A 16,310-nucleotide genomic window follows, 5' to 3' on the forward strand; every position below is an offset into this window, starting at 1 on the left:
GGGTGGGAGAGAGAAAGGGGTGGGAGAGAGAGGAAGGGAGAGAGAGGGGAAGGGAGAGAAAGAGAGGGGAAGGGAGAGAGAGAGAGGGGAAGGGAGAGAGGGGGGATGGGAGAGAGAGAGGGGTGATGGGAGAGATAGAGGGGGGAGGGAGAGAGAGATGGGGCATGGGAGAGAGAGGGGGAGGGAGGGAGAGAGAGGGGTGGGAGAGAGAGAGGGGGTGGGAGAGAGGGTGGGAGGGAGAGAGAGAGGGGGGAAGTGAGAGAGTGGGGAGAGAGGGGGAGAGAGAGAGGGGCGGAAGAGAGAGATGGGGGAGAGAGGGGGTGGAGGGAGACAGAGATGGGGGGAGAAATTCAGGGAGGGGGGGAGAGAGAGGGGGAGAGAGAGGGAGAAGGGAGGGAGAGAGAGTGGTGGGGAGAGAGAGGAGGCTTGGAGAGAGAGGTGGGGGGGTGAAGGGGAGGGAGAAGGGAGAGAGAAGGGGCAGAGAGAGAAAAGGGGTGAGATAGAGGTGGGTGGAGAGAGAGGGGGTGGGGAGGGAGAGTGTGTGTGGGGAGAGAGAGAAAGAAAGAGAGAGAGGACGAGAGAGAGAATGGGGGGAAGAGAGAGAGAGAGTGGGGGTGGGAGTGAGAGAGAAAGTGTGGCCTGGGAGAGAGAGAGAGAGGTGGAGAGAGAGAGAGGGGGGTGGGGGGAGAAAGAGAGAGAGAGGGGGAGAGAGAGTGGGGGGAAGAGAGAGTACAAATCATTATACATGAAAAAGAGGTTGTTTTAATTTTGATAGTGTAAATTACAGTTCTTACAAAGTTTAAAAATTTGGTTCTTGATAAAGTTCTCAAAAGGGAATTTTCATCTTAAAAGGTCTGACAACAATTGGCACTAATTCAAATGCTGCAAGCTTTTTATTTGTAAAGTCTGTTCCTAAAATATGAAGCTAAGCTCAAGACCTTGACAAAGTTTGGCAGAAATCCAATTTTTAGCCGAGTTAATGAATCTGGGATAATTCTAAAAGAAATGGTTCAGGCACAATTTAGTGGGTTACTTTTGAGGCAATAAAATGTTTGAGAAGAAGCTAAGGAAGCAAAACATGTCAATATCTGATTTCTGTTTTTTAAAACTGTTATGAGAATATTTTATTCATTTTAAAGTCTCTCCAGGCAACCTGAATAAGATGGTAGCTTTGTTTTTTTCCAATAATTTATATAGATTTTTCTTTTCCGACCTATTTCCATTATTTTTAAATCTATACCTTTTATGCCTGGTTAGTCTTATTCCACCCCACCCCCACTAGAGCTGTACCTTGTGTGTCTTGCCATCCATTCTTAATTAGCACATTCAGTTAGATAATATCACCACCTTCAACACCTCTTTGTTCTTTCGTCTGTGACATCTTTTGATTATCTGCTCCTATCACTGCTTGCTTGTCCCTACAACCACACCACCCCCCCTCACTTCTCTCCCCCCAACCCCCCCACCTTAAACCAGATTTTTTTCACCCCTCTCCTAATATTCACTCAGTTCTGTTGATGTGGCATGAGGACTCGAAACATCAACTTTTTTCTTCTCCGCTGATGCTGCCAGACCTGCTGAGTTTTTCCAGGTAATTCTGGTTTTTGTATTAAGATGGTAGCTTTTGCATGTGTAAAATGGTATGAGACAGCAGCAAGAGAGAGTAAACTGGATAGAGTGAGGGTGCCTACCCAGATGGATTCAGAACAGGGAACTCATTTTATGAGGAGAGTCATTAAAGAAGTGTAATCTTATGGAGATTAAACCGAAATTCCATACTCCTTACCACCCCCAGAGTCCAGGAATGGTGGAAAGGATGAACTGAACTTTAAAAAAAAATCAATCAAGAGACAGGGAACAGCTCAACATCCTAATGCATCGTGGGCTACCCCATGCAGGGCTACCAGGTTCACCGCACTGAATTGATAATAGGAAGGGCCTATAGTGAAGGCATTATAGAAGGAGGTGTAGGGCCACTGAAAGGAAAAATACAGGACAATTTAAGAGAATTAAGCAGGCAATTACATGAGTTGAGAGAGGAAGTTAGAGACTAACAGATGATTAAGGATATGGAAACAGGCAAATCCAAAAAGCAACAACGGACCCCCCCACCAATTATGGAATAAGGTGATGGTCAGGGTGAGCTCGGAGCGAACAGGCATGGACCATATGAGGTAATTATGACAGGTGATACATGCGCACTTGTAGATATGAGAACAAGAGCCGATGTTAATGTCTCCACAGATCTACGATCCTGGTCGTGGGCGTATCAGTACTGGCAACAAGGTCGGGGATCATCACTACTCATCCCGCACCACAGGAGGAACTTTGGTACGGCATGGACAGTGCCGAATGTGACACGCAACAGGGAATGATAAATGTAACAGTAGGAGAACAAGTGCTTTCAAATTGTAGTAAGGGTTTGCTTCAGATTGAGCAGGGGAGGTCCGCCACTACCCAGCCACCTCCCACCTCTACTTTCTCAGTCTGAGTAGAGATAATTGAAGCCCCTCAAACCACAGCGACTGATCCATCTTGTCCGACTAAGCATCCAGGACCGGCGAATGCTTTGGTACTGGTTAATCAGAAGTTTTGTATGATAATGTACACCATGAGCTGGTACCCATAGTCTTGAATGTATCCGGTGTTGTCCTGTCCCAATGGTGCTCAATCCATACCCAAACACTCTATACGGCTCTGACGTGCCAATTGATGACTGAAGCTGTTCAGTTCAATGGCGAGATGCAATCAGGCTTGGGAGGGAACCGCGTTGCGCAACCTGATAAATGATGCTGCTACAATATTCAATATAGGGACATCATTGGTTAATCCAAAGCCTGGCTACCTTGCTCGAAAGTCATGCGGGGACTATCAATAAATTAATTGAAATAGGGAAAGATATTTCAAACAAAGCGAGCAGAAACGATATATACAACACCTATAGATCTTGGGCACTGGAACAAGCCCGAGAAAATTTAAGACAGATTAAAGAAGGGGTAGTCCCTTTATGGGTAACTAATGAGCATTTTTTGAATCTCTCACGGCACAAGAATCATGACTTGACCAGTTGCCAGCTCAGAGGTTTAACACATGTATATAGAATGAATGTTGAATGTATAGTGAATAGTAATAGTAATATGCTAATAGGCATTGTATAAGTAATACCTGTGTCATACCTATGTCAATGACATAACCCAGGCAAGATGCCCACAGTGACTGCTGGTACAGCACCCCAGCCATGTACACCTTTTGTACACCTACAAATGGACTTTATACAAATGCCTAAATGTATGGGATATAATTATGTTTTAGTTCTGATATGTTTGTTCTCGCGATGGGTGGAGGCGTATCCCACCCGACGAAATGATGCTGTTATTGTTGCAAAATTGTTGTTATGTGAATACATACCCAGGTTTGGGATACCAGAGATTTTATCGAGTGATAATGGACCTCATTTTACCGCTAAAGTGATAAAGGAAATGTTGAGGGCCTTACAATGCAACCATCACCTTTCCTGCTCATACCACCCCCAGTCTACTGGGGCGGTGGAAAGACAAAATGGTATTCTGAAAAACAAACTAGCTAAATTATATGAAGAAACCAGTTTGAAATGACCTGAAGCTCTACCCTTGGTGCTCATGGCTATGCGCTTTCACCCTAACCGTACCAGCCCCCTCTCTCCTAATGAAGTTGTAATGGGATGTCCTATGCATCTCCCAGTGGCCCCACCTTTGTCTGCTAGGGAAATGGATATCCACGCTATGGATGAAGGAATGATTACATACTGTATAATGCTCACTAATTCTCTCAAGAGCTTGCATATACAGGTAGTAGAAGCTCAGAAAAAGCCCACCGTTGAAGATTGCCATCAATACCAGCCCAAGGACCTAGTCCTGGTAAAGACCTTCAGAAGAAAGAACTGTTTGGAACCTCGATGGGAAGGGCCTTTCCAAGTCCTGTTCACCACCCATATGGCCATGGAGGTTGAAGGACGTCCCTTGTGGAACCATGCATCACACGTCAAACAGACGCTGACCTCTGATGGAAGTGCTTGTGCAAGAACTTTAACTGAGCCATCAGAATGCTGACTCTGATTTGGATCCTGTCCTGCGTGGTCCTTGTCATGGACTACCAATTCTGTGGTTCAACGAATGCAAGCCTAGCCTCGCAAGTTAATCGGACTAAATGTTGGATTTGTACTCATTTTCCTGTTAACGCCTCCTCCTCTGAGATGCATTTTCTGGCTTTCCCCTCAGAGTCCGCATGGTCCCTGGGCAATACAGGGGCCCTCGTTCAACAAACACCCATTTGGAGGCGGGAGCCCACTTTTGTGGTTGTTAAGGGGGAGGCCTGGCTATGGGTCAGGAGAAATTATACCAAGGGCAATACTCAGGTGAGTGAGTTATCATTGGGTTCCTGTGCCTACCTTGCTGGTGGCAAGCTAGTTATCTATTCCCTCCCTCTCCTCAGGAATCAGCATTCCACTGAGGATGAAGCCCGGTGGCTAGGATACATAGAACTTGGCTAAGGGTGGTGGATTGTCCTTGTAGGACAAAAGTGGGGGGGAAGTGTGGTGGCCTAGACAAATAGGGAACCCACTTAGTACTAAAAGGGTTAATGGAGAAATTGAATTAAATGCCTAGGCCTAAGAGAAAAATACTGCAACCTTGAAGAACAATACTATTTTGTCTGACCACTGTTGTAAGATGAGCCCTGAACATTCCATGTTGTTCTTTCTCAGGCCAAATGTAATCAAAGTTGTGTTAATCAAGTGCGTAGGCACCACATCTGTTGTGGTGGGAATGAAAATGAACTAAAACATGGATTTGTCAGTTAACGTATGCAAATAAGCAGATTGAGATGTGTAAAATTTACTGATTGGTTTAAAATGCTTTTAAGCAAGTGTTTGGGTATTCTGCTTTGAGACAGTACAATAGTTCTTGCTGTTTTGTTCTCCCTTGTGCACAAGTAATAAATGGGGTTTCTATGTATTAAGTGATGCCTTGGTGTGATTAATCTCCGACAATAGTAAATGAGTACTAAGAGGTGAAGTGGGTCCTATTAGGGACAATGTGGTAATATATGCTTAGAGATGCAGGGCAAGGCTAGAATACTGAATATTGGTGTTTACTGAGCTAGAGGATGCAAGCAAAGTACCAGTCTATGCCAAGATGGCAGAGGTAATGGATGGGATGAAAATTGAGAGGTAGGATGTACTGGCTATACTTAGAATGGGTAAGTCATCTGGTCCGGATGGCTTGCATCCCAGTTGCTAAGGGAAGTTTGCAATTGAAGATAGTAGGAACATAAGACTTAGGAACAGGACTAGGCCATTCAGCCCTTTGAGCCTGCTTCACCATTCAATAAGATCATGGCTAATCCAATTGTGGTATCAACTCCATTTTCCTGTCTCCCCCTACACGCCCCATAAACCTCGACTCCTTTGTCTATCAAAATCTGTCTTTCTCTGCCTTTCATACACTTAATTAAGGTTTAAAACACTAGTCTTAGATTCATACTTTTCCCCTTCAAACTGAACATGAAATTCTACCATGTTATGATCGCTGTAACCTAGAGGCTCCTTTACCAAGAGGTTATTGATTAATCCCGTCTCACTGCTCGTTACTAGGTCTAGAATAGTCTGTTCCCTGGTTGCCTCAGGGTGCACTGTTCTAAGAAACTCTCCCAAAAGCATTCTATGAACTTAGTTTCCAAGCTATCTTTGCCAATCTGATTCTCCTAATCTACATGTAGATTAAAGTAATCCATGATTATTGTGATACTTTTCTTACATACTGCATTTGTTAGTTCTTGTATGCTTTGTCCTATAGCATAACTACTTTTAGGGGAGCCTATAAACTACTCGTACAAGTAGCCTCTTACCTTTTATTTCTTATCTCTACCCAAAATGATTCTATGCCTTGCTCTTTCAAGCTAAGGTCATCTTTCGCCTCTGTACTCATGACATCTTCAATTCACAGAGCTACCCCGCCATCTTTTCCTAATTTCCTATCTTTTTGAAATGTTAAATATTATTCAATATTCAGGTCCCAGCCTTGGTCATCCTGCAATCATGGGTAAGATTTTCCAGTCCCGCCAACAGTCATCATCATGGGCAGGACAGGGAAATTTGGAGAATGGCCAAAAACCAATTGATTTTTGATTGCTCTCCAAATTTTCCTAGCCCACCCATGACAATGCCCATAGCTGGCAAGACTAAAAATCCCAGCCCATGTCTCTGTGATGGTTGTCAGGCCATACATATGTATTTCTATTGCTAACAACTAATCCATTTTGTTTAGAATGCTGCATGCAATCAGATACAGAGCCTTTAACTCTGTCTTTTAACATTTTTGCAACCTGTGGCCGTAAGTTTATACTTTCTGTCCCTTCCTGCCACACTCTGGTGTTCATTACCTAAATCACTATTCTGCTCTATTACCTTGTTGCTTCCCTTTGGTTTACTTCATCTCCTCTCGCAAGATCCCTTCCCTCCACTATTTAGTTTAAATACCCCTTTACCTGCTCTCGTTGCATGACTCACCAGGGCACTGGCCCCAAGCATGGTTCAGGTGCAGGCCATCCCAAAGGTACAGTCCCCACTTTCCCCAGTACTGGCACCAGTGCTCTACAAATCGAAACCCAGAGATTATTACCTTTGATGTTCTGGTTTTTTTTTAATTTAGCCCCTAGCTGCTCATACCCCTTGGTAAAACCTCCCTCCTAGTTCTACCTATGTTGTTGGTACCCACATAAACCATGACAACTGGATACTCCCCCTCCCACTGCGAGTTCCTCTCCAACCCTGAGCCGATGCCCCAAGCCCTGGCATTGGGTAGATACTGTAAATACTTTCCCTAATCTTCAAATTTTCCTCAGGTATGGTGGTGGTATCAGAGGATTGGAGAGTGTCAAATGTGATACAGCTATTCAAGAAAGGGTGTAAGGCCATTCCTTGTAACTGCAAGGTTGACAGTTTGACGTCAATGCAACATAAAGTTTTAGAAACAATACTCAAGAATAGAATTAAGAGGCACCTGGAGAGGTTTGAGTTAATTCAGGGAAGCCAGCAGAGATTTGTAAAAGGCAGATTGTGTTTGACTAATCTATTGGATTCTTTTGTTGAAGGAACAGCTAAGGTTGATGAAGAGAGTATGGTGGATGTTGTCTAAATGTATTTTAAGAAATTGTAGTAATTATAGTTCTCATAATCATAGGAAAAATCCTGTGTTGTAAGATCATATGATGTGTGTAAACCAATGAGTTAACAGTGTGGGGAACCTCTAAGAAAGAGATCTTCTATAGTTTTAGAGTTCGATGGACATGGGCAGTTGCTGCAGCTGTCTTGTAAATAAAGTTAAATGTTTCCACCAAGAAAAGTTGTCTTTAAAAAACTGGTGATGAGGCTAAATCAGATCCAGTGCTGTATCTCGCCAGTGATTGTGCGTATCTAAGATAATTAAAATGAAAGAAAGATATACTCATCCAAAATGCCACAGTTTGGCAGAATTGACCCCTTTGAACCAACCTCAGACAACTGGTCTCAATATATAGAATGTCTTGCGTTCTTCTTTCAAGCCAACAAAATCAAGGGGGAGGAAAAGAGGAGAGCAATTCTCCTGAGTATTTCTGGGAGCAAAACCTATAATTTAATTTGAAGATTGACAGCCCACAGTGCCCCAGATTCAAAGACTTTCAGTGACTTAGTAGACCTCATTAAGGAACATTTTCAACTCAAGCCCTCAGTCATAATGCAGAGTTTCAGGTTCAATTCACGGAATAGAGCCTCGGGGGGAGGGACAATTGCTGTTGACAAAATTAAAACAACTAATGGAATATTGTGATTTCAGTGAAACATGCTCAGAGATCATTTTAAAAAAATTTGGGTTGTAAGAAGACATTATTCAGTGAAGATTGCTGGCTGAAGTGAATCTTGATTTTAAGAAAGCATTAGAAATAGTGCTAGTGATGGAAAGTGGTGTAAAGGGTTCACAAGCAATTCAAGGAGTGAACAATAGCACTGTTCTCCTATTTGGACAGGAACGGTCAGCCAGAGGTGGCGCAAAAAGCCGGGACTCCACTGCAAAGCAGGAAACAGCTCCAGCTAACTGAAAATTTAGAAGAAGCAGCTTAGCAGCAAAGTCAAAAATTAATTTTTATCAACATGGAAACAATCATTCTCTTAACGATTTAAAAAGGTAGAACGTTATTTTTGTTACAGAAATGGACACATGTTGAAACATTGCAAAACGAGATTTAAACAGGCCTCCAAACATCAAAGTCTAATGAAGTCTATAGTGTGGAAGAGTCAGAAACAACCAAATCTGGCATTTATTCATTATTCAACATGAAACTTGGGAAGACAGAGACAATTACTGTCACAGTGCGAGTGAATGGTAAATCATTGAAAATGGAAGTAAACACTGGTGCTTCTACCACTGTAATAAGAGAAAACACTTCTAGATATTTAAATAAAGGGGATCAACAATTAAATTTGGAAGAAACATCTGCCAAGTTGAAAACATACACAGACGAAGAAATCCAGGTGAAAGGTATCGCCAGAGTGACTGTTCAGTATAGACACCAATGGGCACAGCTACCAGTGATGGTGGTAGATGGTGAAGGGCCAAACCTTCTAGGTTGAAATTGGTTGAAGGAGATTAAATTAAACTGGTCTGAAATCTTTCAGTTGTGAGCAGGGGGACTTCCAGAGCTACTAAAAAAATGACACCATCTTCAAGGATGAATCGGGCCAAAATTTACTTGGACCCAGAAACAACCCCTCGCTTCATGAAAGCAAGACCGGTGTCATACACCCTGAGAAAGAAGGTTGACATTGAGCTGAACTGGCTAGAGAGGCTGGGTGTCATAAAAGCAGTTCAGTTCTCAGAGTGGGCAACACCCATAGTCCCTGTCCTTAAACCAGACCAGACTGTCCGGATCTGTGGGGACTAAAAACTAACGTCAACTGGACAGATACCCTATTCCCAAGATCGAAGACCTATATGGTAAACTAGCAGGAGGGATAAGTATATACAAAGCTTGACATGAGACAAGTACATCAGCAACTGGAGCTGGATGATGCCTCCCGAGAACTTGTGATCATAAACACCCACGAAGTGTTATATCAAACACTTTGGTGTTTCTTCAACCTGTGCCATTTGTCAGAGGATGATGGAGGGACAGTTACAAGGGCTACCTCAAGCTGTGTTCTACCTGGACGATGTACTAATAACTGGATTCACAGAAAAGGATCACTTGGCTAATCTAGAGGAAGTCCTGAAATGATTTTAGAAGAAAAAGTGCACCTGAAGAAGGAAAAATGCACTTTTCAGGCAAATGAAGTCATTTATTTGGGCCACTGGGTAGATGCCCAAGGGTTACAGCCTGTTGAGTAGAAGGTTAAAGTAATCTGAGAGGCACCTAACGTCTCTGAACTTAAACCGTTTTTAGGGATGGTAAATTATTATGGCTGGTTTCTACCCAATTTACCAACAGTTCTGGCCCCTCTACATTCACTACTCAAGAAAAACCAGCGTTGGGTTTGGAAGTTACCCCAGGAAGAAGCCTTCGTGAAAGTAAAACAGCTCTTATACTCTTCATATCTGTTAGTGCACTATGACCCGACAAAGGGATTGGTGCTAACCTACGATGTGTCCCCCTATGGACTGGGAGTGATACCAGCTCACAAGATGGACAATGACACAGAGAGGCCAATAGGCTATGTGTCCAGGACACTTACCACAGCTGGAAAAGGTTATTCTCAGATCGAAAAGGAAGGTCTGTCAATTATTTTTGGTGTAAAAATATTCCACCAAGATGTGCATGGGTGATATTTCACGATAGTTTCACACCACAAACCAATTTTGGGTCTGTTTAGTGAGGAAAAGGCTATCTCTCCCATAGCTTCTGCACAAATTCAAAGATGGGCCCTAATTTTGGCAGCATATGAATACACCTTTACGCATAGATCAGGGATTCATATAGCTAATGCCAATGCCATAAGCCGCCTTCCTTTGCAAGAGAATGATGAACATGTCCCAATTCCACAGGAGCTCATGATTGTGATGAATTCTCTCGATTCCTCACCAGTCTGTGCCAGGCAAATAAGAAACTGGATAAATCGTGATCCAGGCCTGTCTTAAGTGAGAGACCAGGTGTTACATGGATGGACCGAGGAAACAGTCTCTGGTGAATTGAAACCATTTTTCAACCAAAGACATGAAATGAGCAGTCAAGATGGTATTCTATTATAGGGTAAGCAAGTAGTAATTCCTCCACAAGGAAGGGAACCACTCCCAGTAGAGCTACACAGTGCCCATCCAGGAATCTCACGAATGAAGACAATAGCACAAAGTTACCTTTGGTGGCCGGGAATGGACGGCGATGTTGAGAAGGTGGTGAAACACTGTGTGCAATGTCAACAGCTACAGAAGTTGCCGGTGACAGCCCCATTACACTCATGGGAGTGGCCTGGTAGACCCTGGGTGAGATTGCACATAGATTACATTAGTCCTTTCCTTAGAGCCATGTTTCTACTGATTATAGATGCTCATTCCAAGTGGTTAGATGTTTTTGAGGTTAAGTCGCCAATGTCAGGCGCTACTATAGAAAAACTACGTCAAATCTTTTCTATCCAGGGATTGCCAGAAGTAATTCTCTCAGATAATGGGACTGTGTTTACTAAGTGCTGAATTTCAAAGATTTACCAGCCTAAAGGGCATCAGCCACGTGAAGCCCGCACCATACCATCTGTCATCTAATGGACTGGCAGAAAGGGCAGTACAAACTCAAGGTGGGAATGAAAAAGTTAACAGGTGAATCGTTGGAAACTAAACTTGCTCGTTTCCTATTTCACTACAGAACAATCATTTCCCCCCTGGCCGCCGCACCACCCCCCCCCCCCGCCCCCCACCCTCCAACAGTACGACAGGAGCAATACCTGCAGAGTTATTAATGAGGTGCTGTCTTTGAACAAGACCAGGCCTGATACTTCCTAATTTGGAGGGGAAATTGGAGAAAAGTCAAGGGAACCAAAAAGCAACTCATGATTTGCATAGTCGTGAGCAACAATTTCCTGTTGGAGAAGCAGTATATGTAAAGAATTTCGGTGGAAGACCAAAGTGGTTACCTAGTAAAGTAAGCTCTGTGAACGGACCATTGTTGTACCACGTGGAAGTGGAGGGCTGGATCACCTGTAAGCATGTGGATCATTTAAGAAGAAGGGAGATACCCCAACAAAATGATGTTCCACCTGTAACCATTGCTGAACCTGTGGTTCATGTTGAAGTTGCTCAGCCAAAGACAGACACGCCCAATGTCTCTGTTGGAGTGGAAGATACTTAACTGCCTGTGCCTAATGATATTAATGCGGTTCCAGAGAATGTTGTTCCCGTCAAAGAATCGGAAGTTGTGGATCTATGAAATTCCACACAGATCAGGAAACCACCTGAAAGACTGAATTTGTAATTTCATGACCTGTGTAAATATTGTAATGTCATGAGATAAATACCCTTGTAAATACAAAATGGACAGAAAAGTTAAAGGGTGAGGGATGTAGTAATTATAGTTCAGATAAACATAGGACTGTAACTTTAAGAATAATCCTGTGTTGTAAGATCACATGATCTGTGTAAACCAATGAGTTGGCAATTCAGGGAACCTCAAGGAGAGAATTCTTCTTTAGTTATAGAGTTTGATGCACATGTGTAGCTGCTTCTGCTGTCTTGTAAATAAAGTTCAATGTGTTCACCAAGAAAAGTTGACTGGAAGATCAACTCGATAACAGAAATTATTTGACAAAGTACCACATAAAAGACTGGTTAACAAAACTGACGCTCACAGAATAGCAGGGTCAGCATCAGCTTGGATAAAAACATGGCTTAAGGACAGGAAATAGTGAATCATGGTAAATGTTTGTTTTTCAGACTGAAGGATGGTAGATGCTCCATGTATAAGGACAGCAGTGCTTCAGTATTATCTTCTCAGTAAGAGGCTTTATTGAACCAGTTAGAAATGGCAGCTGACAGTCAGCTTGCTGCATGGCAAAGTCACATGACCATGGCAAGCTGAGCAGTACACTTAGTAAGATTGCATTTTCAGAACCGCAAACAGTAGACAGTGAGAGTTCCTCAAGGATCAGTGCTAGGACTACTGCTTTTTTGATATATATAAATGACTTGGATATTGGAATACAGAGTAAAATTTCAAAATTTGCCAATGACACCAAACCTGGAGGAGTGGAAACATTGAGGATGATACAAATCAACTGCAACAGGACATAGATAGGCTGGCAGAATGGGCAGCAAGTGGCAGGTGGAATTTAACACAGGGAAGTGTGAGGTGATGCATTTGGCTGGAGTGATATGGAGAGGCAATATAGACTGAATGGCAGGGACAGAGGAACCTGGTGCAATGATCTTTGAAGATGACAGGGCTTAATGAGAGAATTGTTAGCAAAGTTTATGAGGCCTTGGGCTTTATAAATATTGAGTACGAAAGTGAGGAAGTTGTACTGAAACTTTCTAAAGCTCTGTTTAGGCCACAATTAGTGCACTATGTCTAGTTCTGGTCAGCAGACTTTAGGAAGGATGTGAGTGTCCTTGAGAGGGTGCAGAGGAGCTTTACCAGAATGGTTTCAGGGATGAAGGATTTTGGTTACAAGATTAGGTTGGAGAAGCTGGGGTTGTTCTCCTTGGAGTAAAGGAATGTTTGGTAAAGATGGTTTAGATAAGGTAGGCAAAAGAAAGCTTTTCCCATTAGCTGATGGTACAGGGGCTTGGGGACACAGGTTTATGGTTTTGGGCAGGAGATGCAGGGAGATATGAAGAAGAGATCTTTACCTCTGCAAGTGGTAACACCTGAAACACTCTGCCTCTGAGGGTGGTGGAAGTGGATATGATTGATGATTTCAAAACGAAATTGGATGGGCACTTGAGGGAAATAAACTTAGAGCTATGGGGAATAGAGTGGGGGATGAGAGTGAGGCCGATCTGATTGCCTACAGAGGACTAGCAATGGTTTGAAAGGTCGACCAGCCTCCTTCTGCGCTGCAATGACTTTATGGCTTAGACAAACTGTTAGAATGTGTTTTTGTATTTCTGGCTAATTTGCTTCCATGTCCTATTTTCTCCCTTTTTATCAATTTACTGGTCATCATGTGCTCGTACCTAAAACACTGGCAATCCTCGGTGTTAGTACAGCTGGAAATAGTATAAGCCTATTATTTTAACCAAATAACTTCTAATTAGCCATGAATTGATCTCTTTCCCCTGCATTTTTATTTTTCAACAGAATATAACATTTTGAAGTATTTCTTTAAGTGTTTCCATTATTTCACAATCATACTTTTAAATCTATTTTCCCAATCTACTTTAGAAAACTTGGAATTCATATCTATGCAATTGGCTTTATTGAAGTTCAGTATTCTCGTTTGGGGCCGATGTGGTTCACTCCCATATAAAGGAGCTCAGAAGTGCTGGAGCTACAGATTTAAGGAGTTTGATGGGGTAACATCTGACATTAAGGAATGGAAGGGATCAGCATTAAAAATTAAAGATTGAGGCAGTGCCACATATAGAACTAAATAATCAATGCACATGGAACCTTTCCAAAAATGTTTAATAAATTAAGGGTAGGTTTTCAGATATAAATATCACCATGCAGTTTGTATAAGTTAAGGAAATAATTTACACTGAGGTAGGGTGGACTCGGGCGCTACTGTGTCATGGTTTCCATGTTTTCCTGGTGAGAACGCAGACACAGGCAGTCCTGATCCGAATGAAATTCCACCTGATGAGATTGTTGTCCAGCACCAATGCATGGACGTGGCTGTCGGTGGTGTCGCAGTGAGAATTCCAGTGACGGCTGTCAATTCCTCGACATCCTTGCCTGGTGGGCTTCCTCTTCTTGCACGTAGTCTCGTAAAACATCTGTCGTACCAGCGTCCCATTCAGGTAGAAGTGTGACAGCACACTCACCTCTCGGCCCCGAATGTCCAGGGCCACTTTCTTATCCAGGATCCAGTGGTGCTTCTTATCACAGACTGAAAACTGGCCCTGGTGTCGCACACTGGCGTCACGACGCTTCAGGCGGTGACTCGGCTTGATGGGGGGCTGCCAGGCTCTGGTATCACTGGCTGAAAGTTCACCAAGGTGTTGACTGTGAAACCGCACTCGAGTGGAATGGACGGGCCGGTTTCTGAACAAGTCAGCTTCAACTGTGAAAGGATGGAAATCCCTCATCCTCACATTCATCCGTCCTGCCAGAGGCTGAGTATTTGGGGCACTGCCAGGGGGGAACCCATGACTATGTCCCCCTGGGTTGGAGGGAAGCATCAACATGGCATTGTCAATCCTTGTTGAGGCCGGAATGGCACTGAGGTAAATAATGAGAAAACAGCAAAAGATGGACATCACTCATTTACCTAAGGAAAGAAAGGAAATTGCATCAGAAGCGTAAAGAATGTAAACCAAACGCCATGGCACTCTGTGTACATTCCACTCACCATATGTACTCTTCCCTGAATCTGTGTACACTCCACTCACCATATGTACTCTTCCCTGGCTCTGTGTACACTCCACTCACCATATGTACACTTCCCTGGCTCTGTGTACACTCCACTCACCATATGTACACTTCCCTGGCTCTGTGTACACTCCACTCACCATATGAACACTTCCCTGGCTCTGTGTACAATCCACTCACCATATGTACACTTCCCTCACTCTGTGTACACTCCACTCACCATATGTACATTTCCCTGGCTCTGTGTACACTCCACTCGCCATATGTACTCTTCCCTGAATCTGTGTACACTCCACTCACCGTATGTACTCTTCCCTGACTCTGTGTGCACTCCACTCACCATGGGTACACTTCCCTGGCTCTGTGTACACTCCACTCACCATATGTACACTTCCCTCACTCTGTGTACACTCCACTCACCATATGTACACTTCCCTGGCTCTGTGTACACTCCACTCACCATATGTACACTTCCCTGACTCTGTGTACACTTCACTCACCATATGTACACTTCCCTGACTCTGTGTGCACTCCACTCACCATGGGTACACTTCCCTCTCTCTGTGTGCACTCCACTCACCATGGGTACACTTCCCTCACTCTATGTACACTCCACTCACCATGTGTACACTTCCCTCTCTCTATGTACACTCCACTGACCATGTGTACACATCCCTCTCTCTGTGTGCACTCCACTCACCATGGCTGCACTTCCCTCAATCTGTATATACTCCACTCATTGTGTACACTTCCCTCACTTTGTGTATACTCCAATAATTGTGTACACTTCTCTCACTCTGTGTGCACTCCACTCACTGTGTGTACACTTCCCTCGCTCTATGTATACTCCATTAACCGTGTATACACTTCCCTCACTGGGAGTACACCACCCTCTGTGCTTACTCCACTCATCATGTGTACACTTCCCTCACTCTGTGAATACTCCACTCACTGTGTGTACATTTCCCTCATTCTATGTATACTCCACTCACCATGTGTACACTTCCCTCACTCTGTGAATACTCCACTCACTGTGTGTACGCTTCCCTCAATCTTTATGTACTCCAATCACTGTGTGTGCACTTCCCTCAGTCTGTGCATACGCCACTCACCATGTGTACACTTCCCTCTCTGTGTATACTCCAGTCACTGTGTGTACACTTCTTCACTCTGCGTACATTCCACTCACCCTGTGTACACTTCCCTCACTCTGTGTATACTCCAATCACTCTGTACACACTTCCCTCGCTCTGTGTATTATTTACTCATGGTGTCTACACTACCCTCACTCTCCTTATACTCCACTTACTGTGTATACACTTACTGTGTATACACTTCCCTCACTCTATTATTTACTCACCATGTGTGCACTTCCCTCAGTCTATGCATACTCCACTCAACATTTGTATATTTCCCTCACTCTATGTATACTCCACTCACTGTGTGTACACTTCCCTCACTCTTTATATACTCCACTCTCTGTGTGTACACTTCCCTCACTCTGAGTATATTCCACTCACCCTGTATACACTTCCCTCACTCTGTGTACACTCCACTCACTGTTTGTACACTTCCCTCTCTGTGAATAGCCTAGTCCCTGTGTGTACACTATCCTCACTCTGAGTACATTCCACTCATCCTGTGTACACTTCTCTCACTCTGTGTATACTCCAATCACTCAGTGTACACTTCCCTCGCTCTGTGTATTATTTACTCGTGGTGTATACACTACCCTCACTCTGTGTATTAGTTACTCACCGTGTATGCACTTCCCTCACTCTGTG

The 16,310-nt window shown here is 43.6% G+C and overlaps 1 protein-coding gene across 1 annotated transcript in view; it reads right to left on the reverse strand.

Annotated features, from left to right (window-relative positions):
* Positions 1 to 13,684: 13,684 nt before the first annotated feature.
* The window catches only part of LOC121282634 (beta-nerve growth factor-like), a 52,326-nt gene continuing 49,700 nt past the window's right edge, over positions 13,685 to 16,310 (reverse strand). Inside the window, exon 2 of the mRNA XM_041196439.1 lies at positions 13,685 to 14,425. Within this exon, the coding sequence (XP_041052373.1) occupies positions 13,725 to 14,414 (690 nt within the window). The 5' untranslated portion in view covers positions 14,415 to 14,425 and the 3' untranslated portion in view covers positions 13,685 to 13,724. The remainder of the gene's footprint in view (positions 14,426 to 16,310) is intronic.

This window comes from Carcharodon carcharias, chromosome 9 (assembly GCF_017639515.1).
Source record: "Carcharodon carcharias isolate sCarCar2 chromosome 9, sCarCar2.pri, whole genome shotgun sequence".
Taxonomy (NCBI): domain Eukaryota; kingdom Metazoa; phylum Chordata; class Chondrichthyes; order Lamniformes; family Lamnidae; genus Carcharodon; species Carcharodon carcharias.